This window comes from Eumetopias jubatus, unplaced genomic scaffold (genome assembly GCF_037043125.1).
Source record: "Eumetopias jubatus isolate StellerSeaLion01/CBP00866 unplaced genomic scaffold, mEumJub1_p1.0 scaffold_5, whole genome shotgun sequence".
In the NCBI taxonomy this organism is placed as follows: domain Eukaryota; kingdom Metazoa; phylum Chordata; class Mammalia; order Carnivora; family Otariidae; genus Eumetopias; species Eumetopias jubatus.
In genome coordinates, this window is record NW_028274811.1 from 3,079,063 (window position 1) to 3,092,302 (window position 13,240).

Genomic DNA, 13,240 nt, shown 5'->3' on the forward strand with positions numbered 1-13,240 from the left:
TGGTGTATACATACGATCACCCCCAGACACCTGCAAAGGTTTTAGGGTGGAACATAGCACAAAGGGGCCCCCTCCACATCCAGAGGAGTCTTTCTTCTCTCTCTCTCTCTCTCTCTTTTCCTTAAAGACCCTCCCTCCTCATCATTCAGGACTCTCCTGAACAAAAGTCTAGAAGGGCCGTTGGCCCTGGGCTGCTTCTGCTTTTCCACTCCGTCCCGATCCCTGGTCTGGGGCGCACAGTGACTGCCCGCTTGAAACCAGGAGGAAAGAAGGAAAATTCATACATACAATTTTTATTTTTTTAAAGATTTAATTTATTTGTTTGAGAGAGGGAGAGCACAGAGGGAGAGTGAGAGGGAGAAGCAGGCTCTCCGATGAGCAGGGAGCCTGACATGGGACTAGATCCCAGGACCCCGAGATCATGACCTGAGCCGAAGGCAGACGCTCAACTGACTGAGCCACCCAGGCTCAAAATTCACCCACGTGAATTTTTTAGTAAACCATCCTGCCTCGGACCTGATTCATGGACAGCCTCTGCTTCTTCCCTTTGGTTGTTCCGGGGATTTGGGAGGGAGGTTAAGGATGACTTTCATAGGAAAGAGCAGTTCCTTGCAATACCGACCGAGCCTGTAGATCTACCGCCCCCGGGGCCCCAGCAGGCCAGTGTGCAGCCGGTGGGCACCACGGACGGAGAGGTGTCACATGCATCTCAAACGGCAGTCTAGTACGTACACCTTCACTTCTGCACACCTTTTCCCCCAGCACCTGAGAAAACATCCCCTGACTCGGGGCCGGGGGCTGGTCGGCATTCTCCTCCTTCAGCATCGTGGTCGCTGGGTCTGGGGACTGACGTGAGCATAGTGGGGAGAAGGTGGAGGCAGGGTGGTCCGCATCACAAATTCAGAAAGGCTTCACAGCCTATGGACGGAGGATGCGTTGGGGTGGACCTTAAGTGCAATCAATCACGAGAAATTCATGAGCCGCTCCCCCGGGGTTGTGGGGGAGGGGTGCGGAAGGTTCTGGAGGGCGGTGGACAGAACAGTACCTGCTGTTCCTGAGTTCAGGCATTTGGAAGGCCACGGTAGTGTATGTGGTGTGTCGTCTCTAACATTTTACCTTGGGGGATATTAAAAAGCGTTTGTCGGGGCTTTCGTAAAAGGACTCCCAACCTCGCTCGGCTCTATTCTCCCAGATCCAGTTTCTCAGAGGCAGACTCTTCTGCCTTTGGAGTTCCAGGGAGTCAGTCTCTGGGAGTGGAGAATGACTCGTGAAAGACTGGTGACTGGATGGCGAGGAAGGGGAAGGATGCCGCCAGCAGGGCGGTGGGCGGTGGGCACCGGCGCGGGGTGGGTGGGCTGCACCCAAGCCTGCTGGCTTCCCTTCTCAACCAGTCTGTCTTTGTTCTCCTGCCCAGGCCCTCCCGGACGGCGCGGCAAGGCTGGAAGAAGAGGCGACCCCGGTGAGTCCCCGGTTTTCTTGGTTTCCAAACCCAGCCCTGGAAGTCTGCCCTTGACCTTGAGACCTGACCTGAGCCCTGGCCGGAGGTGCTGGTCCCCACCCTGCCCCATAACTCGGGATGCTCAGACCCGGAGCCAGGCCTTCCTCTCCCTTCCAGCTGACCATTGTCCCCCGAGGCATGGGTCCAGTACTGCCTTAGCTTCTCGGTATCTGCAGTTCTAGGGACAGTCCCTCTGTGCCCTTGGCCACTCCCTGAAGGTCACTGTCAGCCCCTGAAACATCCTCTTCCCTTTGTGGGGGCTGCCGATGGCCCTCCTGGGTGCGTCCCCTGCCCTCCCCAGACCTGGACTGTCCTTCCCCTGACTCCTCGACCTCCCTGCCACACAACCCGCAGACTCACCTCTACTCGCCACCCCCTCCCTCCGGCCACCTTCATTTCACCCAAAATGCACTCGCCCTGCACAGCCCCAACCCCCAAGACCGTGAAGATTCCAGACCCCCCTGCCCCCACGCCCACTCCCCACCTCGCCTTCCATCATCCCAGGCTTCTGGTCTCCTCACGGCCTTGCCGGTGACGTCAGCTTGGCCAGAGTCACCGCCGACCGCAGTGTCCCTGGCTCGGCGCCAGCCTGCATGTACTCCACATCTCCCAGCCCTCCCTCTCCACCTGTTCCCTAGGACCCCACTTGCCTCTCAAACCAGCCTGCCCGTGGCCCTCTTCTGTCCTCTCTGCCACCCCCGGGGCTCCGGCTCCCCCATGATGCTTTCGACGCCTCCACCCCAGTCATCTCTGGGCCCTGAGGTTGGAGGTGCCCCCCCAAACCCAGCACCCCAAAAACTCAGCACCCCCAATCCAGCACCCCAAAACAGCACCCCCTCAAAACCCAGCACTGCCCCAAAACCCAGCACCCCACAAACCCAGCACCCCCACAAACCCAGCACCCCACAAACCCAGCACCCCCACAAACCCAGCACCCCACAAACCCAGCACCCCACAAACCCAGCACCCCCACAAACCCAGCACCCCACAAGCCCAGCACCCCCCAAAACCCAGCACCCCTCCCCAGAACCCAGCACCCCCCAAAACCCAGCACTCCCCAAACCCAGCACCCCCAAAACCCAGCACCCCCAAAACCCAGCACCCCTCAAACCAGCACCCCACAAACCCAGCACCCCACAAACCCAGCACCTCACAAACCCAGCACCCCACAAACCCAGCACCCCACAAACCCAGCACCCCTCAAACCAGCACCCCACAAACCCAGCACCCCCACCTGCTGTTCTCTGGCTCCCTGCCGTCCCAGGGAGACCTCTGGCCACTGCTTCCCTGTGCAGACCCCAGGGCAGCATCCTCGATGCCTTCCTTCCCCGTTCCCACGCCGAGTCCCGGACAGTCTCCCCCTCCGAACACCTTGGACCCGTGCCCCCTTCTGTCCAGGCCACCACCGCCTCTCGGGGCTCTCCCCTCTCCTCCCACCATGTCCCCCACCTCCAGCTTCACTCAGGGGGTCGGAGCCTCCCACTCTGAGCCCGCCCAGGGTGTCTCATCCTCTACCTGGACTCTCGGCCCAAGCTCACTACCCTTTTGTCCTTATATCTAGAGAAAGCCTTCTCGAACCTGGCTGGCTGGGGGCTCTCACCCCGAGTCTTCAGAGCCCAGCACACAGTAGGCTCAGGGAAGGCAGGTGCACAGAACAGGGAAGGAATGAACGCACCCATGCTCAGCCCCTAAGCAGCTTCACCAGGACCCCAGGCAGATCGCACCCCGCGGGGAAACGGGGCAGGTTCTCTCTGCGCCTCTGAGTCTTCTCCCGGGCCCTGGGCACGGGCTTCCTGCCCCTTGTACCACTGCATGCTTGCCTTATCTCATTCCCTATACAGAGGACTTACAGACAAGCTCCCTAGAGTTCACTGCTAGGAAATGCCCTTCATGGATCTCTGCTCCCTTTGACTTCCAGAGCTGAAGGCTCTTTTGTGTTTGATTGCTAGGACTTTTCTTTACTCTGGGTTTTGTGTGTAATCACCCACAACCCACGCCCCTCCACACACACACTACCAGCTCTCCAAAAACACACAGCATCACTCAGTTCTCCTTTCTACCCTTGTAAAAGGTCTCATTGCATTTTATCGTAAGCTTCTGGTGTCCTTTTTGGAAGGAAATGAGGAATACTTAGGGACTTTTTTTTAGGATAAAGTATAATATTACTCAGCTTCCTCAAAAATCCATTTAGAATTCGGCCTCCACTTTAAGACAATCTAAAAGTCAAAGACAAGGATTTACTGGGCTCTGGGCTGGGTCCTTTCAAGTTCTTCATCTAATGTGACCTTCACAGGGCCCTGCAAAAGATAAAAATATGGTATCATCCCCATTTTGCAGATAAGGAAACTGAGGCTCCAAGGGGATGTCTTGTGTAAGGTCAGCTGCTGGGCAAGGGGTAGGCAGGCCCTCCTCCCTTCAGTGACCTTTCCCACACGGGGTCCTGATTCTCTGCCTGTCAGGGAATGGTGTGAGCAGCACAGAGCAGATGTCCCTCTCGGATTAACTTTGGCGGGGCCCCCTGTTTATTTCCAGATAGTTTCGCATACATGCACATCCTGGCTTTGGCGCCTTCCCTTGCACAAACCAGGCCTTTTCCTGCGTCCCAGGGAGAAAGGCTCTTTTTGTCTGGTGGGCCAGTATCTGGCCGAGATGCCTTCCTGCTGCTGCCGCCTCCGCCCCAGGCCTGCAGACAGAGCTCACCCTGCCCGTGGGAGTCTTTGCCTGGAAAACGCCTCCAGAGCCCTGCAGTGTTTATGCGTCTCCATTGTAATGGAATGGATTTCTCATCTCCCCCATTTCTCAGCCCGAGAAGCCCAACACTGCTCTTGCACTCTGGGGTCCTCTTTCTAGGGACCTTGGGCAGGATCCTTTTTCCATCTAGACCCGCCTATCCCCAAGAGCCTCCACTCTCCCCGGCTCCCCCTTCCCCAGATACCTCCCTCTGTCCCAGCATTTCTACACCTGGCTGCAGGGGGTCTGCTCTGCACACCTGTCCTTCTCCAGCAAGGCAGGGGCTCCTCAAAGCCGGGACCGGACCCCTAGGCACTCAGGAGACAGTCAGTAAACGCTTGTTGACAGGAAAGAGGGAGGAAAGGGAGGAGGAAGTAAGAAAGAGGGACTGGTGGGTAAATGATGGATAAGGGTTGGGAGACACAAGGACGAAGCAATCGAATGCTGCTTGGCTGGTGGCCATGCTACACCTGCGGAGGCAAATGGAGGTGCTCACCCCATCTCTGCAGCTGCCAGCCTTCGATCAGCAGTCTCGGTGCTAGGGTTCTATTGTTGTTGTCTTTGCTTTAAATGGATTTGTGCATTTATTCGTGCCAGTATGCATTTGAAAGTACATCTATGTGCAGAAGAGATTTATTCATTCTACTAATGATGCTTCCTTTGCATTTGGATTTGAGGACCCTTAATTATGCATATTACACATGCGTTCCCCAGGAGTCTAGGGCTCTTAGGGTAGGAAAGAGTTCTATGAGTCCCACTGGAAAATTCTAGAACAGGAGCCATATAGTTGGCAAATGACTGTAAGAAGATAATCGTTGATGTTTTGTGTTCTGATTCATACAACAATGTTCTCTTCCTTTGTTCCGTGGCCCACGGAGACCATAGTATTGCCATTCCCTTCCTTCCCTGGACCGTGGAGGCCATTCTTAGGTCTCAGAGTTCCAGAAGTTTCTGGGATTTAAGAACTAAGACCAATCATGCAGGTCTGTCTTTGCCATGTCAGTGCTAGGGTTTTTAATCTACCCTGACCCCAAGAAACCCTTTCTAAAAATCCAGTGGAAGAAGCACTTCTGGAATGGTAGAGTAAGGACCTCTGAAAATCTGCTTCTCCATAAAAAGCAGCAAGAACACTAGAGGAAAAAATAGACCTTTTCAGAACTCTGGAAATTAATGTCTGGTAACAACCCAAGAAATGTTTATTCAAGACAAATATCTTGCTAAGAATAGTGAGGTTTGTAGCATTTTAACTCGCCCATTTCCCAGCCCCATGGTAGCCTTAAAAACCATCAATCTCACAACCACAGTACCTGTGAAAAGTAGCAGCCACTGAAGGAAGCAAAACAATTTGAAAGTCCTAACTGCTCATTCCCAGAGATTTGTCATTATCTGTCAGCTTCCAGGAAAAGCCCATACATAGGACTTGTCTCTATTTGACCTGATGCAGAGCTCACTCACTGGGAAAAGCTCTATCCCGGAGTGCTTGCCAAAAACACTCAGCGGCAATTGTTTAACGTCACAGCTGCCTAAGGTAGCAACACCAGTTGGAACAAGGAAGAAGCTGACACAAACACTTAAATGAAAATCTAGGGGATGAGCCACCCAGAGGGGCTTTGAAATGCTCCAGCATATTGCTGGGACTCCAGAAGGCACATTCATGTGCAAGGCTGTGTACATGTCCACAAAAGACCTGAGAGAGCCCCAGTCTCACTTCTGGCTGACCTTGAGGCCCTGCTCAAGCAGGAAGTGAAGGCAAAGGCAGAATTGTAACCTGGCAGAGCACTGGAGTTGTGTTCCAACACACACAACGAGCCCCTTGGCACAGAATGGGAGACGTACTGGATCAAGGCATTAAAAGACACCTCTGTCTCAGCTGACCATTAAGCTAACCAAGAGAGAATTCAGAAACTGCACATGACAAAGAGTATGCACTTTGGAGAATTAGTCCAGGAAAACCCCTAAGCCAACAAAGAGCAACAATAATGACAAACAGCAACAACAAATCCTGGAAAGGAGGATGGATATCTAATTTCCAGAGTAGCCACATTAGATTCTTTGAAATGCCCAGTGTTTAACAAAAAATTGTGAGACACACAAAGATATAAGAAAGTATGGCAATGAAAAAGGAAAAAAAGCAGTCAATAAAAACCGTCTGTGAGGAAGCCCAGATGGACTTACTTGACAAAGATTTTTTTTTAAAAGATTTTATGGATGTATTTGAGAGACAGAGAGAGCAAGCGTGGGGAGGGGGAGGAGAAGAGGGACAGTCTGCTTAGACTGCATGCTGAGGGTGGAGCCGGACACAGGGCTCAATCCCAGGACCCTGAGATCATGACATGAGCTGAAATCAAGAGTCGGACGCTCAACCGACTGAGCCACCCAGGTCCCCCTAAAAGATTTTATGTTGACTATTATAAATTATGTTTGAAGAACTAAAGGAAACCAAGTCTAAAGAATTGAAGGAAAGCAGAAGAGTTATGTGCCACCAAATAGAGACTATCAATAGATAAAAAGTATATTGAAAAAAATAGAAAATCTGAAGCTGTAAATTACAATAACAAAAATGAAAAAAATTCACTGAAGAGGTTCAACAGTAGGTTTGGGCTGGCAGAAGAAAGAATCAGCAAACTTGAAGATAGATCAGTTGAGATGATCCTGTCTAAGGAAGACAAAGAAAAAAGAATGAAGGAAAAATGAACAGAGTTGCAGAGACCTGAGGGACACTGTCAAGTATGCCAATATACATGTAATGGAGGCCTCAGAAGGGAAGAGAGAGAAAGAGGCAGAAGGAATATATGAGGAAATAGTGGCCAAAACCTTCCCAAATATAAACAAAAAATATTATTCTACACATCCAAGAAGCTTAGCAAACTTCAAGTAGGATAAACTCAAAGAGATCCACACCTAAGCACATCATAGCCACATTGCCAAAAGCAAAAAAATGAAGAGAGAATCTTGAAAGCAGCAAGAGAACAATGACTCATCACAGAAAAGGAATCCTTGGTAAGATTCATAGCTGATTTCTTTTCACGAAATCAGCTATTAATGAAAAGGATGAAAGCCAAAAGTCAATGCGATGACATATTCAAAGTGGTGAAAGGAAAAAAAAAAACTGCTAACAGAGAAATCTACAGGAAAAGTATACTTCGAAAGTGAAAGAGAAATTAAGACAGGCCCGGATTTAAAAAAAAAGTGGAGAGAACATATTTCTATCAGTCTGTCCTACAAGCAATACTAAAGTGATTCCTTCAATCCGAAGTGAAAGGACATGAGACAGTAATTTATTTTTTTTAAGAGACTTATTTATTTGAAAGAGAGAGAGAGAGAGAGAGAGAGTGCCAGTGGGGGGAGGGGCAGAGGGAGAGAGAGAGAAGCAGACTCCCCGCTGAGCGCAGCCTGATGCAGGGCTCGACCTCATGACCCTGAGATCATGACCTGAGCCAAAACCAAGAATCAGCCACCCTACCAACTGCACCACCAGGTGCCCCTAGACAGTAATTTAAATCCACATACAGAAATAAAGAGCTTCATGACGTAGCTACATAATATGAAAGACAGTATAAATGTATTTTTATTTGTAACTCTTTTCTCTCTTCTGATTTAAAAGCCAGTTGTGTAAAACAATAACGATAAAACTGTATTGATGGGCTTATGATGTACGAAATAGTAATTTCATAAAAGTACACTAAAAGTACAAAGAAGGAGATAACTAACACAGCTATATTGGAGCAAAGTATTTGTTTACAACTGAAAGTAAACTGTTATTCATCCAAACCAAATTATTTATTAGGATGATAATTATAAACTCCAAGGCAACCACTAGGAAAAGTATTCCAAAAGTATGGCAAGAGAAACAAGAGAATTAAAATGGTACACTAGAAAATATCTGTTTAACAAAAAAGAAGCAATAATGGGTCATAGAGGAACAAAACAGACATAAAACGTAGAGAAATTACATACCAAATGGGCACACATAAATCCTGTGTCCCGAGCAATTACATTAAATGTAAATGGATTTTAAAAGCCCCAAATACCCAAAGAAATCCTGAGAAAGAAGAACAAAGCCAGAGGCATCACGCTTCAAAACAGTATGGTACTGGTATAAAAACAGACACCTTTAGGCACATAGACCAATGAAACAGAATCCAGAGTCCAGACGTAAACCCACCAACAGAGCACAGTTTCCAATTTCTCCACCTCCTTACTAACACTTGTTATTTTTTTATAGTAGCCATGCTATATGAGGTGATGTCTCATTGTGGTCTCGATTTGCATTGCCTTCTTGCTGATGGTGTTGAGTGCCTTTTGGATCACACTACTTATTTATTTACTTTTTTATATAAAGAATCCACAGGGGCACCTGGGTGGCTTAGTTGGTTGGGCGTCTGCCTTCAGTTCAGATCATGATCCCACGGTTCTGGGATCGAGCCCCAAGTTGGGCTCCCTGCTCAGTAGGGAGTCTGCTTCTCCCTCTCCCTCTGCCCCTCCCCTCTCCACTCCTGCTCTCTCTCTCTCTCTCTCTCTCTCTCTGTCAAATCAATAAATAAAATCTTTAAAAAAAAGAATCCACAGAGGGGCGCCTGGGTGGCTCAGTCAGTTGGGCGGCCGACTTGATTTCAGCTCAGGTCATGATCTCAGGGTCCTGGGATCGAGCTCCATGTCAGGCTCCACACCCGGTATGGAGCCTACGTAAAACAGTAACAAAAACAAAACAAAATCCAATGTGTTTACTTTCCATTCGGGCTTCTCATTAGTACCTACGGCCTGCCCCGCACAGTGTGTGAACGGGGTGATTGCCAGATTAGCCTCCATGCCCAGGCTGGCCTGTCTGACCCTGACTTCCAGGGAGGCATTCTTATCCCTGACTGTGCTGCCCAAAATGCTGGGGCCCTTCTGAGGTGCCATCTCAAAGGGACACTCTTCAGACCTGCTTTCAGTTAGGAGCGTACTTTTGGAATAATTTTCTTAGTGGTTGCCCTGGAGTTTATAATTGCCATCTGAACAAAAAACTACCAGCTGTGCTTCTCTCCGCCCTACAATCTAAGGGGTGTGCGAGTGCACGCGCATGTGTGTCTGTGTGTAGGTGTGGGTGTGCATGCCAAGAGAGAGCGTGACAGAAAGAGAGAATGCTGTCATTCTAGCCAACATCGGTGTTCGGTGACTCTTCTGTACCACCCCTGTCCTGGGCACCTTACACATGTGCAGTGTGTCCCTCAATCTTTGTAGCAGTCCAGAGAGGAAGGGGGGGTCACCTGCTCAGGATCTAGAGCTTCTCAGCTGGAGGGCCGGGGTTCTAATGCTTCTATCCTCCCTGATGGTACTGGCCAAATTAAATCTGGGCCAGAGACCCGAGCTGAGTGTCAGCTCTCAGACTCATTACTGCCTCTGGATTTGCCAACCTGCAAGCCTCATTTCATCTACCCACAAACTCAATTTAAAAGTCCACTCAGTTTAAGGGGCGCCTGGGTGGCTCAGTTGGTTAAGCGACTGCCTTCGGCCCAGGTCATGATCCCAGAGTCCCAGGATCGAGTCCTGCATCGGGCTCCCCACTCAGCAGGGAGTCTGCTTCTCCCTCTGACCCTTCCCACTCTCATTCTCTCCCTCTCTCTCAAATAAATAAATAAAATCTTTAAAAAAAAAAAAAAAGTCTGCTCCGTTTAAAAGCCCCAGAGAAGCATGGCTGAAGGTCTCTGTCTTCGTGGTGGGCTGGGTCTTCAAGGCCTCTTACCCGGAGCAGGCTGAGTGGGGAGAGGCAGAGGGCTGCGCAGAGCCATGGCCTGTTGGAGAGAGCAGGGAGCAGGCAGAGCGGGACTCAGGAGTCCAGGCACAACACAGAGGAGCAGGTGCAGACTGTCCACAGGGCCTCAGGTACCAAGGCTGCCGCACCCCGCTCCCCCCAACCGGTGTGTGGGCTGGGCACCTGCCAGGCAGTAGGAAATATTCTTCCCAGTTTGATTTCCAGGAATATACCCTTTGGGAAACCCTCAGGAAATATCTATTCCCCAGAGGGACGAAGAGTTCCCGGTTTGGGAACCCCTTTTGGGCTACATCGGTTCAGTTCAAGAGGCCACAAGATCAATGAACCCTCTACTCTGACCCATTTTATTTAGTTCCCAAGTCATCTGGCTCTTATTTCATTGCTCCCCACATTCCTGACAGCAAAGTCAACGGATCCAGGCAATGCCTGGCACACATGTTGGACAGCTGGGTGCAGAACGGGGCCGGGCCGTGGGAGGCCCTGCAGCCAGCCTCACTTTCTAAACAGGGACCCCTGGACGGCCTGAGCCTAGCCCTCCGCCCAATCCATCACCCATGGATGCTCAGCTCCCTGAAGACCATAGCGTCCGTGTCCAGAGGCCACGGCCGCCACAGCCCAAACCCTGTGCATGGTTGGTTGCTCAGGGCTTGGAAGTGGTGATGAGCTGCCTGTCTGTCCCCCCCGATCCCCTAAGAGCTGTGCCTGCCAGGCCCTGTGCAAGGCAGCAGGGAGACAGCAGCAAGCCCGGCAGCTGGGGTCCCACCTCTCAGGGAGCGGCCTCGCTAGGGGGGCTGACAGACCATAAACGACCCCCAAGGAAATGGGGTTGCTAATTAAAGATGGTGATAAGTGCTTGGAAGGGAAATAGAGCAGGTAGCTGTGATGGATACCAGTGACGGCAAAGGAGGAAAAGCCACAGCCTGCCGACCATGGGGCCGGGGCGGACGTGGGTATCCTGAGGCCAAGGCCATGGGCACCGAGGAGGTGCAGGGCCAGGCCGAAGAGCTGTGCAGGGGAATTCGGATGCTACTCCATGTGCCAGGGGAAGCCCTGGGAAGGGTTGGGCATTTTTTAAGAGGCCGGTTGGTGGGTCGGGGGGCCCAGAGGAGGTCAGTTAGGAGGCTGTGGGGTAGTGCTGATAGAAAGCAGTGGTGGCCTGGTGATGTCAGGCCAGCAGGACCCGAGAGAGGTGGCGGCTGGGGTGCTTGGAGACTCTCGGACGGGCTAGATGTGACCTGTCCCCTCTAGCGATGGGACCACTCTCCCGAATGCCGCCGTTCCCACGCTGGCCGCCCCTCTGGAGGCATGGATGGTGCCGTGGGTTTGGGGTCCGGCGAGACCTGCCTCCAGCCCAGGCTGCCCCCTCACTAGCTTGGTGACTTCAGACGTGCCACGCACACTCCGGGGCACCTTGGAGGAAGCTTTTGCTACCAAAGCGGTTTCTCTCCGCCCTCTTTGTTAGGCTCAGAATCAGACGGCCTGGGTTCTGGCCCGAAGGGAGCGGGACGTGACTTTGGGCAGGGTAACCTTTCTGAGCCTGTCTTCTCATCTGTAACCTGTGCCCGGGGAGGACACAGCGTGGGTTAAATGAGATGTTTGGGGAAACCGCGCAGTTCCCAGAGCCCTGGAGGTCGGGCGTGAGCGATGGCTACTCTTACAGCCCCTCCTCCCGCCGGCCCCCCGGGGTTGCACGCTCAGGACCCCGGGCGCTCCCAATGATAATCCCAGTCTGAGCTTTCTGGGTTTTTGTGTTTAAAGATGTATTTATTTGAGCGAGCTTGAGCAGGAGGGGCAGAGGGGGTGGGAGAGAGAGCATCTCAAGCAGACTCCACACTGAGCACGGAGCCTGACACGGGGCTCGATCTCACGACCCTGAGATCAGGACCTGAGCCGAAACCAAGAGTCAGAGGCTCAGCCACTGCGCCCCCCCCTCCCCCAGTCTGAGCTTTCTTGGAGGAAGCTTAGAGGGGAGCGTGAGAAAGGGCAGCCACAGCCAGAGGACCAGACAAAAACACAGACCTCACTCCCCCCAATTTTCAGTTAAAGCTTATTGCCTTTTCTGACTTGGTAAGCCCCACACATGCAGCCAGTGACACCAAAGAGCCGGGGGGTGGGGGTGGGGAGAGAGTCAGTCTCCCCTCCCCCCGCCCCCCTGCTTCTGTCCTCCCGCCATTCAGTGCCCCTCCCCACAGGCAACCTGATGAACACTGTCTGTGTCCACACCCAGAGAGGTACCATGTTTATCCAAACAAAAGCCTCTCGGGTTTTTTTCTTAGCTCAAATGGCTAAATAAATAGTAATACACTATTGCATACCTTTTTAAAAATGTAACAGTAAGGGGCGCCTGGGTGGCTCAGTCAGTTGAGTCCCTGTTTAGCAGTGAGCCTGCTTCTCCCTCTCCTGCTCACCCTGCTTGCTCGCCGGCTCTCTCTCTGTCACGTAAATAAAATCTTAAAAAAAAAAAAAAGAAAGAAAACATAAATAGACTTTAAGTATATGAAACAAAAGCGAATCTTCATTCATAATATGAGAAATGATGGTTAAAACTGTAATTAATCACAGCAGATACCCATTTGGCAATGCTAATTAGGACTTAAAATGTTTGTGCCAATTGCCACAACGTTGATCCTTCTAGAAATGTATTCTGTAGATGTGTTAACACATCTGTATTACGTATATGTGTCACATATATGTGTTACAAATATCTGTTAAAAGGACAGGTATATAAAAATATCCAGGGGCACCTGGGTGGCTCAGTTGTTAAGCATCTGCCTCCGGCTCAGGTCATGATCCCAGGGTCCTGGGATCGAGCCCTGCATCGGGCTCCCTGTTCAGCGGGGAGTCTGCTTCTCCCTCTCCCACTCCCGCTCCCGCTGCTTGTATTCCCTCTCTAGCTGTCTCTCTGTCTCTGTGTCATATAAATAAATAAAATCTTAAAAAAAATAAAAATAACATAAAAATAAAAATATCCATAGCAGAACTATTTGCAATGGCCAAAAATTAGAAATAGGACAGTGGAAATGCTGAGGTACGTTTAGGTACGTTTCAACTCTAAATGGAATACCACACAGCTGTGAAAAAAGACTAATGTGATTCTGTGTGTTCTAATGGAGAACAAGCTCCAAGGCATATTGTTACATTTTTAAAGATTTTATTTATTTCAGTGAGAGAGAGAGAGAGAGTGAGTGCAAGCATGAGCTGGGGGTGGGGTGGGGGAGGGGCAGAGGGAGAAGCAGACTCCCCACTGAGCAGGGAGC

At 51.0% G+C, this 13,240-nt stretch overlaps 1 protein-coding gene across 1 annotated transcript in view; it reads left to right on the forward strand.

The window, feature by feature from the left end:
* Positions 1–13,240, forward strand: part of COL23A1 (collagen type XXIII alpha 1 chain) — a 305,334-nt gene that overhangs the window by 241,766 nt on the left and 50,328 nt on the right. The window contains exon 3 of the mRNA XM_088023561.1: positions 1,415–1,459. Coding sequence (XP_087879687.1) covers positions 1,415–1,459 — 45 coding nt within the window. The remainder of the gene's footprint in view (positions 1–1,414; positions 1,460–13,240) is intronic.